This window comes from Equus quagga, chromosome 6 (genome assembly GCF_021613505.1).
Source record: "Equus quagga isolate Etosha38 chromosome 6, UCLA_HA_Equagga_1.0, whole genome shotgun sequence".
Taxonomy (NCBI): Eukaryota; Metazoa; Chordata; class Mammalia; order Perissodactyla; family Equidae; genus Equus; species Equus quagga.
In genome coordinates this window covers 93,299,602-93,323,401 of record NC_060272.1, presented here as the reverse complement: position 1 = coordinate 93,323,401, position 23,800 = coordinate 93,299,602, and the positions used below count along the sequence as shown (strand labels likewise).

General features: G+C 43.4%; 1 protein-coding gene across 9 annotated transcripts in view; it reads left to right on the top strand.

Moving 5' to 3' along the window:
* TLE4 (TLE family member 4, transcriptional corepressor) overlaps positions 1-22,397 on the top strand; it is a 141,616-nt gene extending 119,219 nt beyond the window's left edge. For all 9 annotated transcript variants that reach the window (XM_046664505.1, XM_046664504.1, XM_046664508.1 and 6 more), the window contains 12 exons: positions 648-767; positions 1,747-1,800; positions 2,304-2,456; positions 3,926-4,058; positions 4,386-4,579; positions 5,079-5,155; positions 14,091-14,340; positions 15,442-15,689; positions 17,825-17,972; positions 18,389-18,539; positions 18,875-18,951; positions 20,711-22,397. In XM_046664505.1, coding sequence (XP_046520461.1) covers positions 648-767; positions 1,747-1,800; positions 2,304-2,456; positions 3,926-4,058; positions 4,386-4,579; positions 5,079-5,155; positions 14,091-14,340; positions 15,442-15,689; positions 17,825-17,972; positions 18,389-18,539; positions 18,875-18,951; positions 20,711-20,818 — 1,713 coding nt within the window. In that variant the 3' untranslated portion in view covers positions 20,819-22,397. The remainder of the gene's footprint in view (positions 1-647; positions 768-1,746; positions 1,801-2,303; positions 2,457-3,925; positions 4,059-4,385; positions 4,580-5,078; positions 5,156-14,090; positions 14,341-15,441; positions 15,690-17,824; positions 17,973-18,388; positions 18,540-18,874; positions 18,952-20,710) is intronic.
* Positions 22,398-23,800: the final 1,403 nt, after the last annotated feature.

Sequence of the window (23,800 nt, the reverse complement as noted above, 5' to 3'; positions counted from 1 at the left end):
CATTTTTGTGGGACGTGTGCATGTATGTGTGTTTGCTTGCTACTCTGCATCTCCCATGCCCTTAAGATAGGGGACTAAGCAAAATTGTATAAATATGACCTTTGTGTCACGTGATCACCATTTTGGGATACTTAAATACCCAAAGAGTACCTCTCCCCTTTTTTCATTGAAGAATTATTAATTATCTCTCAAGCTAGACTCTTGATTTATTCATAGTTTCTCTGTAGAGGCTTGAAATACTGGCTTCCCATTAGCCAGCAAACTTTGGAAGAAAAAAAAAGCCTACTGTCTCTTTCCTCCCTTCCTTTCTCAGCAGTGTAATATCAGCACCGTCAGACCAAGCCCATTCCGTCTTTTGAGTTTACACTATTCCCTGCCTCCTTTTATTCCTCTGCCCCATCACTTTCTGTCTGGTTCTTTCCTTTATTTCCCCATTCCTTTCCCCTTTTCTTTTTATCCTTGTTTTTCTCTTTCTACCTCTGTTTTCTTCATTTCACCTCCTCCTCCCCTCTCTCCTATCTCCTCTTAGCAGCTTTGCAAGTGTGTACTAATGAACAGAAAGGAAACAGTTTCAAGGACGTAATTAGAAAAAGTCACACTGTTAAATGGTTGATCATTCTCAACCTCGCTTCCCCTTCTCATTCCAGAGCTCTTCGGTATCCCCGTCAGCCAGCTTCCGAGGTGCTGAGAAGCACAGAAACTCCACAGATTACTCCTCTGATAGCAAAAAGCAGAAAACTGAAGAAAAGGAAATTGCAGCTCGTTATGTAGGTTCATTCACCTTTGCTATGGGGAGGCCAGTTTACCTCACTTTTTATCAGCAGCCATTTTACCCTTTGACTGTTACCAGCCAAAACTGGAACACAGGATAACAACATCCTAGGAGAAGAGATAGTGCATTTATAGCTCTGTCTCACTTGGCTAGCCGAAGTCCTATGTGTGTGCAGGTGAGCGCACATGCACGTGAGCAAGAACAGAATGCTGTATCTGGCAACTGATGGAAGACTTAGGTGTTCCATATTATTATTTGTATAGATGCATTTACTTCCCTCCATATATTTCAAGGTGGCTGAATGTTCTGTGGTCAGCTAGAAATGGTTAAGGAAAACTGTAAGGTAATAGAGAGCCTGTTAACAAGTCTAGATGAACTCATGTGCTGAGGAATATAGCACGTTTTGTGGAATGTAACTTACAGAGACATCCAGGATGTCCCCAGCGTGGTTGAAACTCATTTTTCATCAGTGACTGGTCCTTCAGGTCACATAGTGAAGGGAGGAGGCTGGATGGGACCCATGTAGTGGCACGCAGTCACCGCTCTACTTTCTGTGGTGGTACCCTGCAAGACTGCAGGCCTCAAAAAAGCTGAAAATTTAGATTTTGACATGAAACCTCCCAATTTTAAAATTTTGGCTACTTATCTAGTTTTTTAAAAACACTAACAGATCACTCCAGTCTGTAGGCTAGATTTAGTCTGGGCATGCCAGTTTGCACTAGAGGCTCCAGAAGGACAAGCAAGCCCTGAAGTTCACTTCTTTAAACTGTAAAATGGAAGCATCATATTACCTACCTCATAACGTCATCATGAAGATTAAAGAACACAGTACATTGCAGGGTCTTTAGCACTGTTTAGTGCAGTTCATTTTTAGAAGCTGGGAGGAATTAGTCTGGACTTATCTAGAGTAAATCTGGCCTTTTTTTTTTTTTTTTGCTGGGGGAGGAGATAATGCTTCTCAATTGTCAATGCAGGACAGCGATGGTGAGAAGAGTGATGACAACTTGGTGGTTGACGTTTCCAATGAGGTATGTTTATGGCTCATTTAACTTCCTGCCCTTACCCAGCTGTGACAATGACTAGTGTCCGAACAATTAGTATCCAAAATGCTTTCTTAATTTCTAAAGGGACTCACTTTTTATTTACCTGAAAAATTTATGTATTACTGATTTTGTATGTTACTTATTCTTTTTTGGTTGCCATTTTCTATGAATGCAGATGTGTTTTGCTTACCACCGTGAATGCACACCAGGCATCTGTGGTCAGTCTACAGATCTCATTGACAAGTAACTTGCAAATTTGTAGGGTTTTGATTTTTGTTTTTGTTTTAAGTAAGTACTATAAATATTTTAGTATTCTCTTTGACTTCAACACTGAATATTTTCTTCAGCAAATTCAGTGAGTCTTATCTATTCCAGAATGTTTTGTGCTTCTGAGCTATCAAATGCTTTTGGCTAGAAACGTCCACACCCAAGTACTCTGGCATTGTGAATGCTCTATACTGCATTTATACTGTGATGTTCCTTTGCAGGATCCATCTTCCCCTCGAGGGAGCCCAGCGCATTCCCCGAGAGAGAACGGCTTGGACAAGACACGCCTGCTCAAGAAAGATGCCCCAATCAGTCCAGCCTCCATCGCATCTTCCAGCAGCACTCCCTCCTCCAAATCCAAAGAACTTAGCCTTGTAAGCAGTCCTTCGCCCTTTGTCTTAGTGTTTCCTGTTTCAAGGTGGTTGGCTTTGATTATTTTTTTAGTTTTGTATTCTTCACTTTTTCCTATAGGACTTTTATTTCTAAATATATGTATATGTTCAGTATTCAAGTTTAATTGACAAAAGTATTTTTGCAACAGAAGGGGTTTACTGACTTGATGGTGATGGATGTTTGTGTCATGAGTCTTTTTGTAAGGATGGGGGAGGGATATGGGGAAATTGAGTGAAACATGTCTGAGTGAAGATGAAGAAATGCACACTGGGGTTACAGAGATGGTTTTGTCACTGTGGTTTATGGTAAATTTAGTTTGGGGCTTGGATGTGATTTTGTTGCCAGCTTTATTTGAGTTACCAAGCTATATATGACTGCAATAATTTTCCCTTCCTATCTAAAAAGTAATCTGTCATTTACAAAGTCTACCTTGACTCACACCGCAAATCACAAATGCAAAAATGAAACTGCTTGCTTGCAAGCCGGGATAATCTCGCCATCCCCCTTCTTCTGTGGCTGTGTAGTTAATTGCATTTTTGTGTGGTGGGTCTTCTTTTTCTCTCACCAGTTACTTCTATGTAGCATAACATTTACAAAAAAAGAAATTCAGTTTTCAAATAACCATTTGAAGTCACAGCTAAAGGAAAGAAAATTCCTCAGTTTATCTGCAGATTAGGAGAATATGTCTAACAGAGGACTAGATGAGGTTTTTTTCTGTTTTTTTTTTCTCTTGGCCTTCTTGTAATGAATGGCACCTCCTCTGTGCTGATCTCTATGACGATTCAAGCTTGGATCTTTTCTAATGGGACCTGTTAACCACGAAGCCTCTTGTGACATGAACAGTCCACCCTGAGCCCAACTCAAACCACTGAAACTTAAATCAAAGCCACCAGCAAGTGGCCAGGCACAGGGTGTCATGATTTGTCTCCATCCACCTGACTCAGACCAATTTCCTGGAAATGGTCTACCCTAAATTCAGCTGCAGTTTATGTCCTGGACATTGGTTTTGTGGTCTCTGGGAACTCTCTTTGTTTCTTTGTTAGCTCTCTTTAATTAATGAAAATAAAGGCCCAAGCTGAAGAAACTTTCCTATTTCTTTTTTCATTGTTTAACATTATTGTTAAAACTGTGTTCTGGGGCTGGCCCTGTGGCTGAGTGGTTAAGTTCCTGCACTCTACTTCAACGGCCCAGGATTTCACCAGTTCCGATCCTGGGTGTGGACCCAGCACCACTCATCAAACCATGCTGAGGCGGCGTCCCACGTAGCAGAACTAGAGGGACCTACAACTAGAATGTACAGCTATGTACTGAGGGGTCTTTGAGGAGAAGAAAAAAAAGAAGATTGGCAACAGATATTAGCTCAGGGCCAATCTTTTAAAAAAAAAAAAAAAATGTTGAAAAAAAAACCTGTGTTCTAATTGCCAGTGTATTCCATTACATCTCTTGTTAGAATGAAAAATCTACAACTCCTGTTTCAAAGTCCAACACCCCTACTCCACGAACCGATGCACCCACGCCTGGCAGCAATTCCACCCCTGGATTGAGGCCTGTACCTGGAAAACCACCAGGAGTCGACCCTTTGGGTTAGTAAGAAAAAAGCCTTTCTACATATTTATGCTTCTTGTTTTTTAAGAAAATGAAGCAATTTCAAGAGTGCAATACATTGAGTACTAATAACCAGCATTGAATAGCTATTAAGACAGTTATTTAACCCAAACCAAAGGCCTGGCACCTACCATGTCTGGTGCACATATTGTGTGTTCGGTAAAATAAGTGAACCAATGAACACGAGTGAAAGCTGGAATGGCTTTTAAGAATATTAAGAATATTTTTAACGTATACAGGAATGTCTTAATTATTGTTTCCTCTGTCTTGGTTTTCCTCTTTTCTCTTTCCATTTTGGTCTGTAGCCTCCAGCTTAAGGACCCCGATGGCAGTACCTTGTCCCTATCCAACCCCGTTCGGGATCGTGCCCCACGCTGGGATGAACGGTGAGCTGACCAGCCCCGGCGCCGCCTACGCGGGGCTGCACAACATCTCCCCGCAGATGAGCGCGGCTGCCGCCGCCGCCGCCGCTGCCGCCGCCTACGGAAGGTCACCAGTGGTACGTGTGGGAGCTTCCACAGAACGAGGCAGTGCAGAGCACAGAGGACTGTCGTACATGTTTTTTTAATGTAGTTTGTATAATTTAATGTATTTATAAAGGGACCTGTGTATTTGTAATTAAACTGCATGTAATTATATCGTAAGATCCATTTTCTCTTGTAAAGTGAGAGTTTCTTTTTTATTTTTATATTCCATTTTATAAAAAAGTTTAAACCTATAAAAGTACAGCAAATAGTATAATAATATAGTGAACCTTTGTTTCCATCATGAGCCTCAATAATTATTAGTGTAATTTTTTTCACGTATGTTCCACTCCCAATTATGTTACCATCAAATCATAAACATCCTATCATTTTGTCAGTAAATACTTCTATATATTTCTAAAATCTTATTTTTAAAGGCTCTCTTCTCCCGGGTTTTAGAAGAGGTACTGAGTAGGATGGAACGAGGTAATGTAACTGTGTCTGTTTTCATTGTTTTGCTGGGAACAACTTTAGGTTGGATTTGATCCTCACCATCACATGCGCGTGCCAGCAATCCCTCCAAACCTGACAGGCATTCCAGGAGGAAAACCGTGAGTACCTCTGTGCCTGTGCGCTCGGGTGTGCCAGCCCGGGCCCTGGCTGGCCCTTCTAGACTTTGAGCGCTGCTAAGTAGTGTAGGGGAGTTCCCACCGCTTGCGTTTTTTTTCCCTTGCAAAGTAGTTTTCATTTTCTCTTAGCAAGAGGAAATAGATAATGAGGTGGGGTTTTGTATTTTCATTTTAAAATCTTGGGCTTCTAATATGGAAATGCAAATTGCTGAGGCATCTCCAAGCAGTCAGGTCTTCTCTGCATCTGTTACTGGTTTCAAGGCAGTGCTTTTGTTGCCTTGGAAAAAAAGTCTTATGTGCAAACCTGGATGCTCAAAATTTGAGCATCTTGGGAAAAGACCTGCCAAACTTCAAAGGCTGAAAAGAAAGAAGTGTGGTCTTACACTCAGTTATGTTTCTAGAAAAGGTAGCTTGCTCAGTTGGCTTCTTGTCTTGTGAGCCTAGGTATTTAGAGTCTCTGTATTCACAGCTCCCTTGAGTGATGAAGGTAAAACACGCATCAGTTGTTCTAGCCTCTTCCTGTACATTCTAATCTCTCACCATATCTCCCTCCACATCCTTCATTTCAATCCAGTGCACCTTTTTATTACCACCTATGCACAGTTCTCTCTGCGGTTTGGCTTCATCTTCCCAGATACAAAGACTTTACTCTAAAATAACGCCGGCTCCTCCTTTAAAATCCCAGCCTGCTCCCTCTCTCCTTTCTTTTAGAAAGCATCCCCTTCAGACCCTCCCTGCCTTGCTCATCACATGTATGTTTATTCTCATCGCTCTTTCCGTTGGCATCCACTCTGTCACTATACTCCTGCTGCTTCTCCAGTCTCTAGTGCTTTCTCACCTGCCCCGTGCCATCCAGACTTCACCCTCAGGACAGTATAGTCCCCTTCTCCCAGAGCCTTCCCTGCTGCCTTGCTTGTCTAAGAGCATTTGCTCTTTCTCCTACTTCCTGCAACACTTTTTCTGTCTTTTACTGTCTCGCTTCAGGAATCTGCTAAGATATCACTTATGAGCATTGTGCATTGACAACCCTCTCTAACATAGCATCCTTCTCTTCCTCCTCATCATCCTTCTTTTCTGTTCCCTGCTTTTTTCATACTTGTCTACAGCCATTGTTTGCCTCTCCCCACTTTAATATAAGTTCCATGAGAGCAGAGCAGAACTCGTTGCTGTTCACTTATTGCTCCAGTGCCTAGAATGATACCTGGTTCATGTTTGGTGCTCACAGTATATAGTGAGTGAACGAATGAATGGAGGTATGTGCCGATCTCTCTCTTCTCTGACCTCCCGTTGCTTATTTATTCACTGCTGTATCCTCAGGCCCTTAGTTGTCACCATGTTGTGTCTTACGTGTCCTCTCCTTCTCCCCAAGTTGCCTACCCCTCAGTGTTCATCCTGTCTGCTTGACCCTCTCCTCACTCTCCACTGATGCGTCGAACTCTTGTTTCTTCCTCCTGAACTCACTTCTCCGCAGACCCTACCCTAAACTTCACTGTTGCTCAAACAATGCAGGCTCCGTAGCCAAGTTGCTCAGTAAATATTTGACTGATTAATAAGGGAGGCACAGCAAATTAGACTTGGAGTTCCTTGAGAGTTGAAGGTATAAATATCAATTACCGTAAAATTCTATGTACTTGTGTGTGTTCTGCAAATAGTTGTTGACTGACTGACAAGTCTTGTTGACCAAGAACTCTGATGTATTTGAAGGTAAAAGTTTGGTCTCTTTCCAGCAGTGAGTAAATAACAAGGTCAAAGGATTAACCGAATAACTCCAATACCTCTGAGTTCCATCTGAACCTGTGGGGAGAGGGGTTCCTTCAGGGAAGGGGAAAGTACTGCCTTGGTACCACTTAGTTAACCAGTGTTTAGTTAACCCAGAGCTATAGCATAACCGCTTGAGCAGAGGAGGTGCTGCTCCTCATCTCACCTGCTGCCCAGAAGCCACAAGGGGTGAAAGTGTGTCCGGTGTATTGAAAGAAGCGACGACAGTGTTGGTTTGGGGCTTTGGCCCAGTGGAACCACTGTAGAGTCACAGCTGGTCTGGTTCAGGTGCTGCTTCTGAGCCTTGAGCTGGGCTCCCTTCCTTCTCCCAGCCTTGACTCGTAGCTTTACAAAAATGTTGAGACCCATCTGGGAGGGTTGATGGGTTGGAGGATGGTTGAGAACTTTTGTTCCTGGGAGTGATGGAGTCACACCTAATGCGGTTGGCAAATGACACCAGATTCCCAGAGAGAGTATGGTGTGGTCGATAGAGTATGACAGTTCTGGAGTGTGACAGATCCGAGTTTGAATTCTGACCCTGCCAATTGACAGCAAGGAAGAGAGTGATTTTGTGCACCGTTGCCTAGCTTTGTGAGCTTCAGTAAACCAGAGCTAGCACCTCCCAACAAGGAGGGGATGAGGACAGACTAAGATAATGTACAATATATTTAGTACTTAGGTTGGTACATGGTGGCGATTCAGTCAACTGCAGCATCATTTCCCATTCAGTTTTGGCCTAGGGTACTATCAGTTTTTCAACTGCTTATGCGGTAGAACGTATGCAGGGGGTGGAAATGGCTCACAAGCTTAGACTGGGTAAATTAGACTTCACGTTCCTGTCAGTGGTATGTCTTTATATAACAGGGCATCAAGACATACAAATCTACGTTCACTTATGCATGTAGAGATGATATACTTTCAGTTAGATTTTTACAGAAGAAATTATTATGTGCTCTCCAAATTATAAGATCCAGAACTGTGAACCTTTGTGTTGTGCATATCTTTCAACAGGAAAAGTATTTTTTGTGCTGAAACATAAATGCCCTAAAAGCCTACCCCACCACACCCCCTCACAGAGTAACTGCCTCTCTCCAGAAAGACTTAAAACAGTTGCACATCTCTGTCCTAATTATTTTTACAAAATGAATTGCTAGATATTATCCAAAGTTATAATTAAATGCATATGCCAAACTAATGAATAAAGTAGCATTAATTTGATAATTCACATTGGGTCCTCTTGTCTATTCTTGTGGATTAGCAAGGGTTCCACTCAATGTGTAATTAGAATGACAACATAGTTTAATTTCAACATAAGCCAAAAATGGACTTTCTCCCTCACCTGCCACTTAAATGAGGCTTCTATAAATAGTGTAAAACTATTCAGTTAAAACCATAGTACTAACTGTATTATGGGATGTGGCATGTGCATACAGCTGTAACAAAAGATCTCAGGTTTATGGATTTTAGGCTGCTCACAATTCAGAAATCATTCTCTGTTTGTTTTTGTAAAGCAAGATTTTTCAAAATAGGAATAATACTTGACACATGGTCAACCCTCAACAAGTATTTGTTAGCTGGCTAAGCTACTAGTGGGTTCACAAGCTACTTAGAACCTAATTTACTATTGTACTTTACAATAGCCAGACCTTTAATTGTGAATTCAAGGTCTAGTTCCGTCTTGTGAGACATTGAAAACTGGGAGGAGATGTTGCACAGTATGAGAAAGGTGAGTAACATTACAGAATTGGGCCTCTCAGAGTAAATGAGGTGGAGGTGGGAGGCCAAGGACCTTCTTTAAGCTGGATTTTCGTCGAAAGATGATGAGCCAAATAAAATAACAACTTTGCACATGTTTTGAAAAGAATGACTTGCAGATGCCTTGATTGTTTGAAGTATGATTCTTTCAGAAAGTCCAAACTTGTCTGTTCTCTTCACCATCTCCTTTCGTGAGCCGTTGTTAGCTCTTAGTAGCTTCACCTGCTGAGTGTGTGTGTGTGTGTGTCTGTCTGTCTGTACACACAATGTGCTGGGAGAGTGCAGGTCACTATATTTCACTGGCCCCCTCGTCCTCTCCCTCCAGCCCTGTGTTTCTAGTTACTTGCTGGACATCTCAGCCAGGCATCTTCAGTGTGTATTACTTGCACTTCAGATTCATCGTATTCACAAAATGCTTCCCCAAGTTAGATCTTCCTCCCAATTTGCCCATTGTTCAGTAGCTACTACTACTCTGTTTCTTGTTTCCTGAGCCCGGAAACTCGGTTATTATTAACTCCATCCTCACATCTAATTAGTGAAGTCCTACAGAATTTTATATCCACTGTTACTTCCAGTGTGTCATCCTTCCCCTTGCCTAGTTCAGGTCCCCCATTACCTCTCATCTAGATTATTGAAATAATTGTCTCTTATTCCTCCTATCCATCATCCTCCTTGTTACCAAATTTATTCTATGAATGGCTTTGCCCCAATAATGTCGTATTCCTTCTCCTCGCACAAATACCTGTCATTAAATTCTGTTTGTGAAGTTCTCAGGCTGGCATTCTAGCATTGTATTGCTCCCTTTATAGCATTATGTTGAGTTATGTATTTCTCTGATATATTTTATCAGACTGTGCTTGGCCAGCTCTTCCGACCACTTACTGTGGAGTCATGGTTGAATAAATGAATCCCTGGATTGAAACCAATTCAGAAATTTCCCCTATCATTTCACCTCATTGTTTTAGAGCCCTTGTTCTCTGCTCTTCTCACCCCCTGGAATTGTTTTTCCATCTTCCTCCCTCCTTGGTCAAATCCCTTCATTCTGTAATATCCATCTTTAGTACCACGTCTCTCAAGAACCATGCTTTATCTTTCCTTTTTGAACCACCACAGAACTTTGTACTTCCCATCTTCCTCCTGGTATTGTGAGCACTTCTGTCCTTTTCTCATCACACTTTCTAGATATAAAGCCACTTGAGGTCAAGGCCAGTGCCTTACCTGATGTTGTGTCTTAGCATGACACATATGAGTGTATGTGGATAAGAGGTACTTACTGACACATTTAATTGGATGGAAACAGAATAGATCTTCAAGCCTGGGTTTCTCCGATTTCTTGGAAGATTGGTTTTCATTACATATTCCAGTCCTCCTTGCTAGCAACACGTGAAAGAGTGTGTTGAAATTTGATAGTAAGTACATAGTAGGGCTTTATTTTTCTAGTCTTGAGTATCTTACGTACACTGACCACAGACAGGGCCCCATTATGCCTTTACTGCAGGGGGCCTCTGGAAATTCCTCGTGAGGGCATTTCAGGAGTGTGGTAGGAGCTCACGGAGTGCTTGTGGTTGAGGTGAAGACCGTCCTATTGAACCCTCGAGAGAAAGAAATTGTGTGCCTGGTTTCTTAACTATTTAACTTCTCAAGGCTCTTTAAAAACCGTTTAATGATTCTTGAGAGAAGGGATGTCTTTTCAAGTAAATTATCATTAAGAATGTATAACACCATCTAAACTTGGAATAACCTTCCTTTGCCTTCCTTTAAAAGATTTAGTCTTGACCTCTTAATTGCTAAATCAATTAGCCTTTTTCTCCATTGTCATCCCTCAGAATCTCATCCTTTCTCTATGAGCATTGCCGCCTTCCCCTCCTTGCCTACACTGACACCTGGCCCCTGAGGGGACCCCTGCGCCTGCAGCCCTCTCAGGAGGGCCCTTTCCTTTGTTTCACACCCACAATCCTCAGGGCCAGCGGTGAGGGTGATAAAGGCTGTGTCACCCCCTTCTCCAGTCTCTTCTAGAACCGAACTCATACCATTTTGTGAAAATCCTGCCTTTTTCAGGCTTGTGCCATTGGACTCTACTTGCTTCTCTACCTTGTTGGGGGATTTCCTCAATTTATTGAAGACTTCACACTTGGCTCAAGGTCTTCCTCCACTCAGAGCCTGCCATCGTCCTGGGTGACTTGTGTTCACGTGGTCAGCCCCCCAGGAACCTTGGACCACATCACCTCTAGTGAATTTCTGCCCTTCTCAACTGCAGTCACCTACTGACAGGTTCACAAAGAAGACTTTGTGATTGCCCCTCACTGTGTCACCTCCAGAATCCAAATGTCCCATCCAACATAGCCCCCTCTACCTCCACCCAGCCAGAGTGATCATGTGAATTGCGAGTCTGTTCCCTACTTCCTCTCTCACGCCCTAGCCATTGGCTTCTCCCCTGGATTACTGCACTAGCCTCCTGACTAGTTTTCCTTCCTCCTTTCTGCCACCTACAATCTGTTCTTCACTCAGCAACCAGAAGGGTCCTTTAAAACATTAACTGGATCACATCATTCTCCTGCACAGAAGTCTTCAGTGACTTCCCGTTCTACTCAGAGCAACGTCCAGCTCCTCCTCACAGCCTGCGAGCCCCTTTGTAATGTGGCCCTGCCTCTCTCTTAGCGTGGCACTCTCCGCTCTCCTGAGCACGCTCTGGCCTTCTCCCTTGGTCTGCTTCAGGGACTTGGCATTTGCTGTTCCTCATGCCCCTCAGCATGTGCCAGGCCCCTGTCCTCCCTCAGGTCTCAGCTCACCTCAGACCTCTCTGCACCTTTAGTCTCTCATTCTGAAACCACATGTGTGTGTGACGGCGTTTCCTACTGTCTGAGGTTACTTACGTATCTGCTTGTGTGATACCTGTTTTCCCTTCTGGATACAGCCTCTGGAGGATAGGGACTTGGTCTGTCTTGTTCACCCCCAATTCCCAGCACCTGACACCACCTGGCTCATCTTAGTCATTTAATCAGTATTTTCTGATGAAATGGATAATAAGCATTTGACCTTGCTCTGGCCTTCAATTTGCCATCCTCCTTCTCATACCGTCTTCCTCTTTGCCTAGGTAATTAACACCCATTCTTTTTTTTTTTTTCCTTCTCCCCAAAGCCCCCCAGTACATAGTTGTATATTGTAGTTGTGAGTGCCCCTGGTTGTGCTATGTGGGATGCCACCTCAGCATGGCCTGATGAGCTGTGCCACGTCCGTGCCCAGGATCTGAACCAGCGAAACCCTGAGCCACCAAAGTGGAGCATGTGAACTTAACCACTCGGCTCCAGGGCCGGCCCCTAACACCCATTCTGTATATCTCAGCCCTGTGGCATTTTCCCTGTCCTCCTCACTCTGTAAAATTCCAGGAGCACCCTGCCGTGTCCACTCTTCATAGCATTGACCATCTGACGTTTTTATATTTATTTATGTGAGTATCTCACTAATGTATGTGCCCACCTGCTCCCCTCCCACCCAGCATCTTTAGGAGAATGCGGGTATGTGGGTTTTTCTTTCTGTTGTATCCCCTATCCTTTTAGTGTGCTGCTTGGCAGGTTCGGGTACCCAGTAAATCCATGTGGAATGGATGCATCTCTCAGTGAGCTGTCATGTGATTGCCCATCTTCTCCCCCTTCTGCTTGATCATGATCATCCTCCTTATTAGCTGCCTATGACTTTCTTGCTGGTGCTTCCTTAAATGTAAAACATTCTCTTAGATTCTGCGTCTAATCTACTCACTGTGTAATCTGCTCCAGGACCATGCTTTCTGCCTCTTAGCTTCAGCTGTCACCTCTTTGTCAATGACCACATGCTGATCTTTCTCAGCTGACCTTTCTTGAACCACAGTGCTCAACTTTCTGTTCAGCTGGTTGGGTTCCCATCTGCCCTCAAGTTGAAGAAAACCAAACTGTCTGCCTCCAACCTGCGTGCCCTTTAGTTTTGGTTCCCTCTCCCCTTATAATGTAGTGCAGTCGACAAGTCACCTAGGTTCGAGCCCTAGAGTCTTCCCCAGCATCTCTCTCAGGTCACACATCCAGTGTGTCTCCAAGTCTGTTGACACTTAAGAAGTATCTTAGATCCTTTGTCTTCTCAGCTCCCCGCTCGACAAGTCTGACATACTACCTTTCTTCTCCAGGCTGGTTCTGAGCCCTTCTCAGTAGTCTGCAGAGATAGGAAAAGCCCTCCACTGTCAGGCGCCCATGCCTTTCACCACCACAGTGCGTACATCATCCTTTCTGGAGACATGTGGCTGATGAGGGCCCCTCAGTCATGAGCTAAATTTTGATGAATGTGGCTAGCCTGTAGACTTTTGCATTAAGGAACCATAAACTGTTTTCATTTGATTCTAAAACTTCCCTGCACTTTGGCCCAAGCTCCCGTCCTTTGTGTACCCACAAATTCTTTCCCTTGGTATGTCTTTTGTAAACTTCTTTGTGTAAAGAGAACACATTCCGAAGTCCCATGCCAAAGCAGAATGACATCATTTCCAAACTGGGCTGTTGCTTGTGATATCCCTCAAGACAGACCAGCTCCTGTCACCCACTGCTGACGTCCCCTGCCTCCAGGAGCCCAGCCTGCCTCACAGCAGTCCCACTCCTTGGCCCCCTCCTTGACTTCAGTGCCCTCAGAATAGAGGTGTCTGTTGAGGGAGGTGTTAACTTAGGTGCGTTTAGAACCAAATGTTGTCACACCTGGAGAGTCTTCCTCAGTCAGACATGAGCGGCTGTTGAACTGCTGATGGGCGCTCCCAGGGGAGCTTTCGGGGCAGTCCTGCAGGACGGCTTCCCAGGCCATTTGGAATTACTAGAATTTGTGGTTGTCAAGTCTGGTAGGACTTTATCCTTTTATTTTTTTATTTTTGGTTGGGGGCACCTCTGCCATTTTACCTTCAAAGCCAGACTCTTGACTCCTTAAAGCTTCATAATTTGGCTTATTTATCTCCGTTAGTAAGTCACTTGATGAGACTGAAGTAATCTAAAGGCAAAGTCTCATGGTAGGCCTCTGAATCACCCAAAGTAGAAGGCGATGCAAGTATGCAGAGTGCCCTGAAGGAGCAGGCACTGTACTGGGCATTGGCTGTCTTATTTAATTCTCTGTCGACGTAGGTAACGTTTTCTCCATTTGAAAGATTAAAACTGAGATTCAGAGAGGCTGAGTAACTAACGTCACACAGTGGGTAGTGAAGAGTCCACCTGAGATTTGATCACAGATCCAGCTCTATGACTCTGAAAAGTGTATTCTTTCCCCCATCCTAGGTACATTTGACTTGTATGCAAATCATAAGTAGTGCTAAAGATGTTTTATTTTTTATCTCACTACATGAATCAGTTAAGTAACAGTTTCCACATTCTTCTCTTTCTGTCTTTTCTCCTCTCCACTGCCTTAGAGCATACTCCTTCCACGTGACTGCAGACGGTCAGATGCAGCCCGTCCCTTTCCCCCCCGACGCCCTCATTGGACACGGAATCCCCCGACATGCTCGCCAGATCAACACCCTGAACCACGGGGAGGTGGTGTGCGCAGTGACCATCAGCAACCCCACGAGACACGTGTACACGGGTGGGAAGGGCTGCGTCAAGGTCTGGGACATCAGCCACCCCGGCAACAAGAGCCCCGTCTCTCAGCTCGACTGTCTGGTGAGTGAACACAGACGAACCGGGCTTAGAGCTTCATTCAGAAAATAGGGCAGGATGGTGAGAGACCTGGACGTCAGAGCAGCACTCAGTGTTGATCCCGAGGGGGTAGCTGTCGTCGCTGGGTCGTGGTCTTTTGCTCAGAGATTCAGAGTGCTGACAAGGAGGTGTGTCTTCTTCCAGTTCTGTAAGGCAGAATTATCCAGTTCTTCAGATGGCACACGCACCGGTATGGTTTTCATCACCACTGCCCAGTGTGTGGGAACAGGCAAACCACTTGTTTTCCTATCTGATGAAGGGGTTTAAGAAAACTAAGAGCCCATAGGGGTGTCTGTGAGAGTGCACATGAATATTGTAATCTGTCACTTTGTGAGGTAGGAGTACTTAATACTTCATGTGGCAAGCACTAGCTACCCCTTAACCGTTTCCTGGGTATTTGTACTTGAGTTATTTGGGAAATTGTAGTTTGATTTTCTTCCTTAGACCAGCAGTAGAATTTTTTGCTGCAACACAATGCTAGGTCAATTTAACATAATTATGTATGCAGGATTCCCATAACTTCATGAGCTGGGAGGAAATTGTTTTGTTTTCTGTCGCTTATCACTCCTTGGTCACATCTAGCCTCCAGCTGATGCTGCTGAATCAAACCTGTGCTGTGCTTTAGCCAGGGACACGGGCCTGGTGAAGGGAGGAGACCATGAGCTGGGCAGTTCCAGGGCCTTTCTCCAGCTGGGCCGAGCACACCCGTCCCCGGCGTGGCTGCTCCGGGGGTGTGAGGGTGGCTGCATGCGCATGTGCGTGTGTCTGTGTGGGCAAATGACTCAGGCAGCTGGTTGATTTGGTGGTGGTGGGAGTGGGTCTAGATCTTTGCATTTTCATGCTAATTAAGATTAAATATCTCAGTACTAAATTTTGTAGATCAAGTTTAAGTACTTCCCTAATTTCATGTAATTTTCTAGCATTAATCCACTTTATCATTGTCAAAAGTAAAAATGGCTCATTAAAACCGGGAGGGAGCACAATACTTTTATGGATTTCTGCTCTCATGTTAATGCTGTTTTCCTTTCCTCGTGAGTAATCTCTTGATGGTTTTTGTCTCTACAGAACAGGGATAACTACATCCGTTCCTGCCGATTGCTCCCTGATGGGCGCACCCTAATTGTGGGAGGCGAAGCCAGTACCCTGTCTATTTGGGACCTGGCGGCCCCGACCCCGCGCATCAAGGCTGAGCTGACGTCCTCGGCCCCCGCCTGCTACGCCCTGGCCATCAGCCCCGACTCCAAGGTCTGCTTCTCGTGCTGCAGCGACGGCAACATCGCTGTGTGGGACCTACACAACCAGACGCTGGTGAGGTGGGTCAGCTGAATCCCTTACCAGGGCGTGAGGAGGAGCTGATTGCCCCACACTGTGCCAGAGATCTGTGTGTGTGTCTGTCTGCTTGTCTAAAAGATGAAATATAAATATGTCAGTAGAAATTGTTAAGAAAGGGCCCGTTTTAAGATGCTAGAAACCATTGATGTAAAATCTTGTTTTCTGCACTATTTGAACTTTATCAAATAAGGGAGTTGTTTTCCTTTTTTGTTTGTTTTGACATTATACTAAGCATCACCAATTCAGGTTTAAAAAAATGAGGTCAGTTTTACATAATTAACGTTCATAAGGTTCCCGTGAGCTCATGAGCTCCGTGTTGTTTTTAGTGCTATTGAGTCAATTCCCACTCCTAGTGAATCTGTGCACAGCAGAGTGGAGCCCTGCCAGGTCTTTTTCTGCTGTTGTCTCATCTTCCAGTGCTGTATCAGACAATGCTATGCTGCTATTCATGGGGTTTTCATGGCCAGTTTTTTCAAGAGTGGGTGGCCGGGTCCTTCTTCCTAGTCTCCCTTAATCTAGAAGCTCTGCTGAAACCTGTCCACCATGGGTGACCCTGCTGGTATTTGAAATACTGGTGGCATAGCTTTCAGCGTCACAGCAACATGCAGCCACCACAGTATGACAACTGACAGATGGGTGATGTGGTTACCTGACCGGGAAATGAACCCAGGCCGAGACAGTGAGACAGCCGAATTCTAACCACTAGACCACCAGGGCTGGCTCATGAGCTCATTAGACATCTGTAATTTGCCATCTCTGCTTGCTAACAAACCATTATTGTCGATAGACACGCGTTGAGAAGATCCACAGTGTGTGGCACTATCCTTGGTGCCGTATGTATCTGACACATTTATTCCTTCAAAGAAAAAATTCTTGAGGGGCTGGCCTCGTGGCATAGTGGTTGAGTTGTGTGCTCTGCTTCTGCAGCCTGGGGTTTGCTGGTTTGGATCCCAGGCGTGGACCTATACACTGCTTGTCAAGCCATGCTGTGGCGATGTCCCCCATGCAAGGTGGAGAAGAATTGGCACAGATATTAGTTCAGGGACATTCTTTCTCAAGCACAAAGAGGAAGACTGGCAACAGAGGTTAGCTGAAGGCCAATCTTCCTCACTTAAAAAATAATAATAATAAAATAACAATAGTTGTTGAGTACTTACCATGGGCCCAGGCATTGCGTTTGGTGCCGTTCACCCTGAAAAGGTCTAGATGATGTGTAGTCCCGCCTTTAAGAAGGGATGGACAGAACTGAGATGTCTGTTTAGAAATGAGATTGTGGAGGATCGGTGTTGACAGGTAAACCCTGAGATGAGTGTCCACATGTCAGCACCTGAGAGAGCAGGAAGCAGGAGGCGGGACCCGATAACTGGTGTGAGAAGGTTGTACCAAGCCTGGCTATGCAAGGGGAGCGAGGAAGGAAAAGAGGCCTCTCCTGTCTGTAAGGTGTTCTGCAGGACTGAGCTCTATATATGATTCTAAAGGCAAAAATAGTCATCTGTCTTGTTTCTTTTGGCTAAGGCTTCTACAAGGAAGTCTTTTAGCCCCTTCTCCCGCCGTGTCTTGTCCACTTGACCAGCTCCTGGGGTAGCTGAGTCACACGAGTTCGTTTCCCTGAGCCTGACTTGAGAGTGGCCTTTCTGTCTTGCACAGCCACCTGCAGTTGCCTTCTTGCTCACTGGGGAGTTTGATCTGCCTCTCCCTGCGCCCATCCCATTGCTTTGTAGAAGGGAAGATGCTCTTTACATCCTCATAAATTCTCCAGTAGGTTCAGAATATGTCTGTGATTAGTTCATATACATGTAGCTGTGGGGTTTTTTGTTTATTTCTTCAGTTGGAGATGTTTCCCCATCAGTTATAGTTATCATGTTTTAGCATAAGAGTAATTTGAAGAGTACTTTCTAAGTGTTCAGAATAAAAAGTGCAGGAAATTCGGCATCTCAGTTAAACTTCAATCTCTCTTCATTATATGCTTTGTTATGACTTTGAATAATTAGGAAACATAAAGCAAAATGAAATCTACAAATAAGGCCTGCAATGAAATTGATCGCCAAGGCATTCTAAATTGAGTTCACTTAAAAACTAACTTTCAAAAGTTTTCCCTGCATTTTGACATTTTCAGGCAATTCCAGGGCCACACAGACGGGGCCAGCTGTATTGACATTTCTAATGATGGCACCAAGCTCTGGACGGGCGGCCTGGACAACACGGTCAGATCCTGGGACCTGCGCGAGGGGCGGCAGCTGCAGCAGCACGACTTCACCTCCCAGGTGTGCGCTTGTACCTGGGCCCTGCTGGAGGATGTGGTTTTGTGAAATAGAGGACATCCTTAGGAAGGGGCTTTCACTTACCATGTGACCTGGATTAGATAACTGAAAATTGTATTGTATTCTGTCAAAATACAGAAGTGTATATTCTATTAAAGAATTAAAATAGTCATTTATTATAAGCTTCTAGCAGGCTTTTATTTCAAAGACTGTTACTCTGTATGTATTTGAATTTTACATAATTGATAAGTCATATTGTGGAAATCTGTCTCATTACTTTTGGGATCACCTATTTGGCTTTAATTTCTTCCTGTACAATTGAAATTATCTTGATTTTCTTCATAATTAAGTAGTGTCCCCAGAAGAAAAGGAAGTGCATCTTCTGTACCCACCGCCACTCTCACTTGTTTTAATTCTAGATCTTTTCTCTGGGCTACTGCCCAACGGGAGAGTGGCTCGCTGTGGGAATGGAGAACAGCAACGTGGAAGTGCTGCATGTCACCAAGCCAGACAAATACCAGCTACATCTTCACGAGAGCTGTGTGCTGTCGCTCAAGTTTGCCCATTGTGGTAAGCAAGCCTCTCTTGTCCGTTTTCTGTCAACGAGAATCGTCCCTTCTTCTCTCCTGCTGGTTCATTTAAGTCAGGTCTTTTAGTTCATTAACGTGTCCCTCTTCAGAATTGTATCACTGCCATACGTGCCTGCTTCCCTACTGCCATGTCTTTTTCTGGCGTTGATCCACTTTATCCTTGTCATATGTGTAAATGACACGTTAAATCTAGGAAAGGAAACTATTGTTTGTTGCAAGTCAGTTGAGTTTTCTAGTTTGTTGTTCTGTAAAGGAAATCTCTGGTGTCTGACAAAGTAACACGAACATGGCTTTTTCAAAACCCTCTTCCTGTAGGGAAATGGTTTGTAAGCACTGGAAAGGACAACCTTCTGAATGCCTGGAGAACACCGTACGGGGCCAGTATTTTCCAGGTAACACTCACCTTGTTCACCCTTCACTCTCTGTGTGCTCCGTGCATGGTGACTCTCTCCGTGTGTTCTGGCAGATTGGTACTGCACATAAGTGTCCTGGGAGCTAGGAGCTAGTGTGTGTTCCCAGTGCAAGAGGAAAACTGTGCCTGGGGGGGCGTGTCACAGCCGCAGCCTTGGAGATAGGGATCTCCTCCAGTCCCTCTGAGCCCAGAGCCGGACTGCTGTGCCCCTTGCACTAAGCGACTCTTCATGCCTCAGTCCCTTTGTACACTAGAGTAGAAGTTTCTGTCTGTGCGATTTTTCTTTTCCTTGGGTTGTATCTTTTTAAAATTTGAGCATTTTGCTGAATACTCTTATTAGTGTTGTTATTTATTTGAATTTATGGAAAAGCTCAATAAATCTTGATTAATTTTATAAACATTTATTCTTGTTGTTGACTCAGTGGTACTTTGTGTAGTTTGTGAAACATAATACACACAATCTCTCTCCTGGGAATCTCTTTTACTGGTATGTGAAAACTTCATAGGCAAGTTTAAGACTTCTCTTTTTAGCCTGTATTTAGGGTATTATTTTTTAAGTATTCTTTTTTTGGGAGTAACATAACAGATTTGCAGTTTTCTTGACCAAGTGATATTAAGCCATCATAGAGTAGACTATAATTCAGTTGAATCTAAAAATACATATATTAAGTGAAAATACTGTGCAAGATAAGCAGTAGGACAAAAATAGCTGATTCTTGCTGTCATGAAGTTTATAATCTAAAACAGTGTTTTCCATGTTGTGGGTCACAACTTTTTAGATGGTCCCAATCAAGACTTAAAAAAAATGAAATAAAAAATATTAGAGTGCATCTTTTGTACTAAGTCTAAGTACTATGTCTTCGAGTATACTAGGTCGTGAAGTAAAATATATTTATTACGGGTTGCAATCAAAAGTCTGAGAAACACTGGCAGTGGTTAGGAACTGCATGTCAAGCTTTTATTTCTTAAGTGTTCAAAGTCCTGCTTAAGATCCTATGGGGTGGGTTGGTTGGTGTGTGTGTGTGTGTGTTTTTAGCACAGTTCAGTTACGAGTGCACACTGAACCCTGTGTGGTTAGTGTAGTTGAACAAGGTATCCACACTTAGAACTCTTAAGTGTGCTGCGTTTTTCTTTCTCACTGTTGAATCCCTCCCTGCTTGCAAATTTGTGTTCTATTTCTACATGGGAAAATTAGATTTTATATTGGAAATACTTTTACCTTCTCTATCTCAAAAACTATAGTCTTGGCCATGCTGTTTTCCATGTATTGCCTCACTTGGACCCTGCAGCAGCCCTCTGAGGCGGCAGGCAGGTGAGCCACCTGCGCTTGTGTGCGTCTGAGGCAGCCAAGGCTCACGCACTGGGCGATGCGCCTGCTGTTCGCAGCTTCCCCTGAATCCAGGCCATCTGAGGGAGGCTGAGGGTTCTCTGTACTGGGAACACTCTGCTCCTAACGGCTCGGAGAATAGCCCCGGAAGTAGGCCCTTCCTTCCTCAGCACGGGGGCTCGTACCACCCACTTGCCTGGCACCTGATGTCACGAGAGCAGGAGCCTGTAGACTGACATGGTGGGGTGTCCCTAGGAGTGCCCTGGCCTGGCCATTTTAGGGAGGCCCTCGCCTGGGCTCCTGTTGGTCAGTGGAACACGCACGTTATGCTTCCTTTTGCTCCAGTCCTGCCTCGCAGTCTTCATGGGTTTTTCTTTCAGTGCCTAACATTTTGTTTATGTTTCTTTCCTAGTCCAAAGAATCCTCATCGGTGCTTAGCTGTGACATCTCGGCAGATGACAAATACATTGTCACTGGCTCTGGCGATAAGAAGGCCACGGTCTATGAAGTTATTTATTAAGGACAAATCTTCATGCGAACTGGACTCCTCCTTGTAGCACTTTGTTCTGTCATCCTTTCTTCCCCCGCATCTAAAACCAAGGATTTCAATGCTCATTGCAGTTGTGGAGTTAAACCCCTTCCTTCCCCCGCTGCCTCCTTGCTGTTGAATCGTGAATACTCATTAAGAACCTGTGATACCAAATCTTCAGCTGTCTACTTGGAAGAACATGGGATAACCATACATAACAGTGAACGGAATCTTTAATTATGTATTATATCTGTAATATATTTATTTTGTTTAAAGAAGGCTTTCTAACAATGACTGACGAAATGAAGCGCTCTGTTCCCGCATTGATAATAAGGATGCGTTGTATTTGATACCCCTCCCCCCCTTTTTTTGGCAAAGGAGGGGAAAGGAAGGTTTAAAATAATTGATTAAAATGTCACTAAATGTAGACTAATGACTGTATAGAGATGTGAAATGTATAATTACATATGGAAGCAATATGTTGCTGTGTTATTAGATTTTTTGTTTTTGTTTTCTACTTATTTTAAAGATGTTTGGAAATTTGGCTGAATAATTAAAACAGGACAGGCCACGTCATATTCATTTGAGTCTATTTGGACAACTTTAACCAGTATATCTAGAGCTTTAGATTATATTCGATAAAAGTAATTGGACTTTTTCTTTTTTCTTTTTTTGACTTGTTGACAAGTGTCTTTGTAATATGTTCTTAATGCCTTTTTTTATTGTATTATAGACAGATGAACAAATTAAATCTGGCCTCAAAGAGAGAACTTAATCCCTTCTGGATATTTTTGCCACGTTTCTTTGCAAAGGGAGATGTTTATCTTTGGGCGGTTTTGTCATTAGGAGAAATTATGGGCTATTTTTTGGCATGTTCTTGGGGAACTGCACAGATTCAGGGGAGGAATCCTCCTGCTGTGCAAGTCAAGGCATTTCCAATACCAGGACATCAGAGGAGGATTGCAGGGGCCTCTCTCTGAAAACCAGAAAGAATGGACTCTCGCCTCGAGGAGGACTTGCTTTCTTTATCCCCAGGCCTTTCCATGTCTTAGTTGGATGTCCCTGAAATGGACACAGGCTGTGCCATTGTGCCAGAAACATTGTGTTATCTTTTATGTTGTTGTTGTTGCTGTTAAACTATGATATGTGACTCCTTTTTTTATTATTATTTTTTGTTTGAATGCTTTAAAAATCTTTTAAGTCTGTGGATCTGCTGATGTACAGTGCCTTTGCTGCTATGGATCAAAATCAAGAGAACCGTGTAGATAAACTTTATTGTATAAGTAGAAAATTACTTAATTTCATACTAGAAATGGATGGATGCTGCAAGTGGAAATGGACTGTCCAATGACGTTCCTAATGTGGTAGCAGAAAAAAAAATGGTGTCTTAAGTGCTTAGTGTTTGATGTCATTAACAGTTTCGTAAAACTCTACAGTGTAGAAAGATTTTGATACTAAACTGTGCATTGTACATAGTTCTAATGCATTGTATTGACCACCAGTACTTCTGTAATGGTAGATTGTTTGTGCATTCAGACTTTTAAGCATTAAACATAAATAACTTCTAGTATGCTTATTTCTCATTCTTTGTTTTGCTGGCTTTAGTTTATTTTGTATGTTTGACTCTGCCACTTCTATCTTTTAAAAATTATTAATTTAATTCAAAGGAGACAGATGTTAAAGTAATGTGGGTTTTTTCATTGTCACTACTTTGTTTTTATTTTCATCTGGGAAGAGCACACAAGAGGTTGTCAGTGACAGGTTGCTACACAATGTTTCTTGAGTACCTCTTTGGTTTGTGAAAATATTGTCTATCAAAAAGTGGTCATGTTGCTCCAAGTCTTGATGCTTTTAGAGCCATGCTGTTCAATGTGGTTACCGCTAGTCATTTGTGCCTGTTTAAATTTAACTGTATTAAAATTAAAAATTCAGTTAATCGGTCACACTAACTCCATTTCAAGTATTCAGTAGTCCCATGTGGCTAGTGGCTACCAGATTGGACTGCACACATTTCGAGAATATTTCCATCATTAAAGTAAGTTCTCTGGGCCACTGCTGCTTTAGAGTCAGCCCGTGTGCACCATTTCCAGCCATGTGGATTTGGGAAACATTTCCAATGTAATGCCCTGAAGTCTTTGAGTGCACAAGGCCTCTTGGGCTGCTTCTGGTTGGGGGTGGAGATTCCGCATAAGGAGGAGCTTAAAGAATTCTAAATTCCTGGGACTCAAAAACCTGACGTTTTAAGGCTGTGCTGGGAAGAAGGCTGGGGGTGGGGAGCCCCGTGGTGACCTGGGGTGTGCTCGGTGATCCGCTGTAAGAGGGTTGATTCTTCAGCTGCTAAGCGGAGATCAGCAGTGTTCATCAGTGGGGTTGGAAGCAGCCCTTCAAATGGGAGTGAGTGCTGCCACCTCGGGGGATAACGTTTGTCAAATTTTCTTAGCTCAATTAATTTCTGTGTATCCTTATTAAAATTTCTTAAAAAGTGATCAAGATTGGGAGTAAAAGAAAAATCATTTGGCACAAAGAGTATGACACTTGCACACTGCATTTATACCTCTAGGGGCAAAGAGCCTTCCGAGAGGAGTTGAAATTCCGTGGGTTCCTGATGGGTCAGGTCTGAGATGCTCTTCATTTCCCTTTAGAGATATCCAAAACATTGGCTGTTGTGCTGGATTAAAAACTGAGACGAATGCATAATTAAACTTAGCTTCTTAAAATAAATGAGCATCCTTTTCCTATCATTGCTGAGGTTTTATCAAATTAGATTCTTTTGATAAAAATCTCAGACCTGGATTGATCTGCATAGAAGTCTTAATGTTGTTGATTTATAATTATGACTTGGATTACCATAGTTTTCACTCCGTGATCTTGCAGAGTCTGAAGAACAAAGACAGGAATCGCCCTGAACCAGGGAGAACTTAGTTCCAGTGAAAGAAGAGTGATGTAGGACTGGAAGATTGACTTATTTAGAAC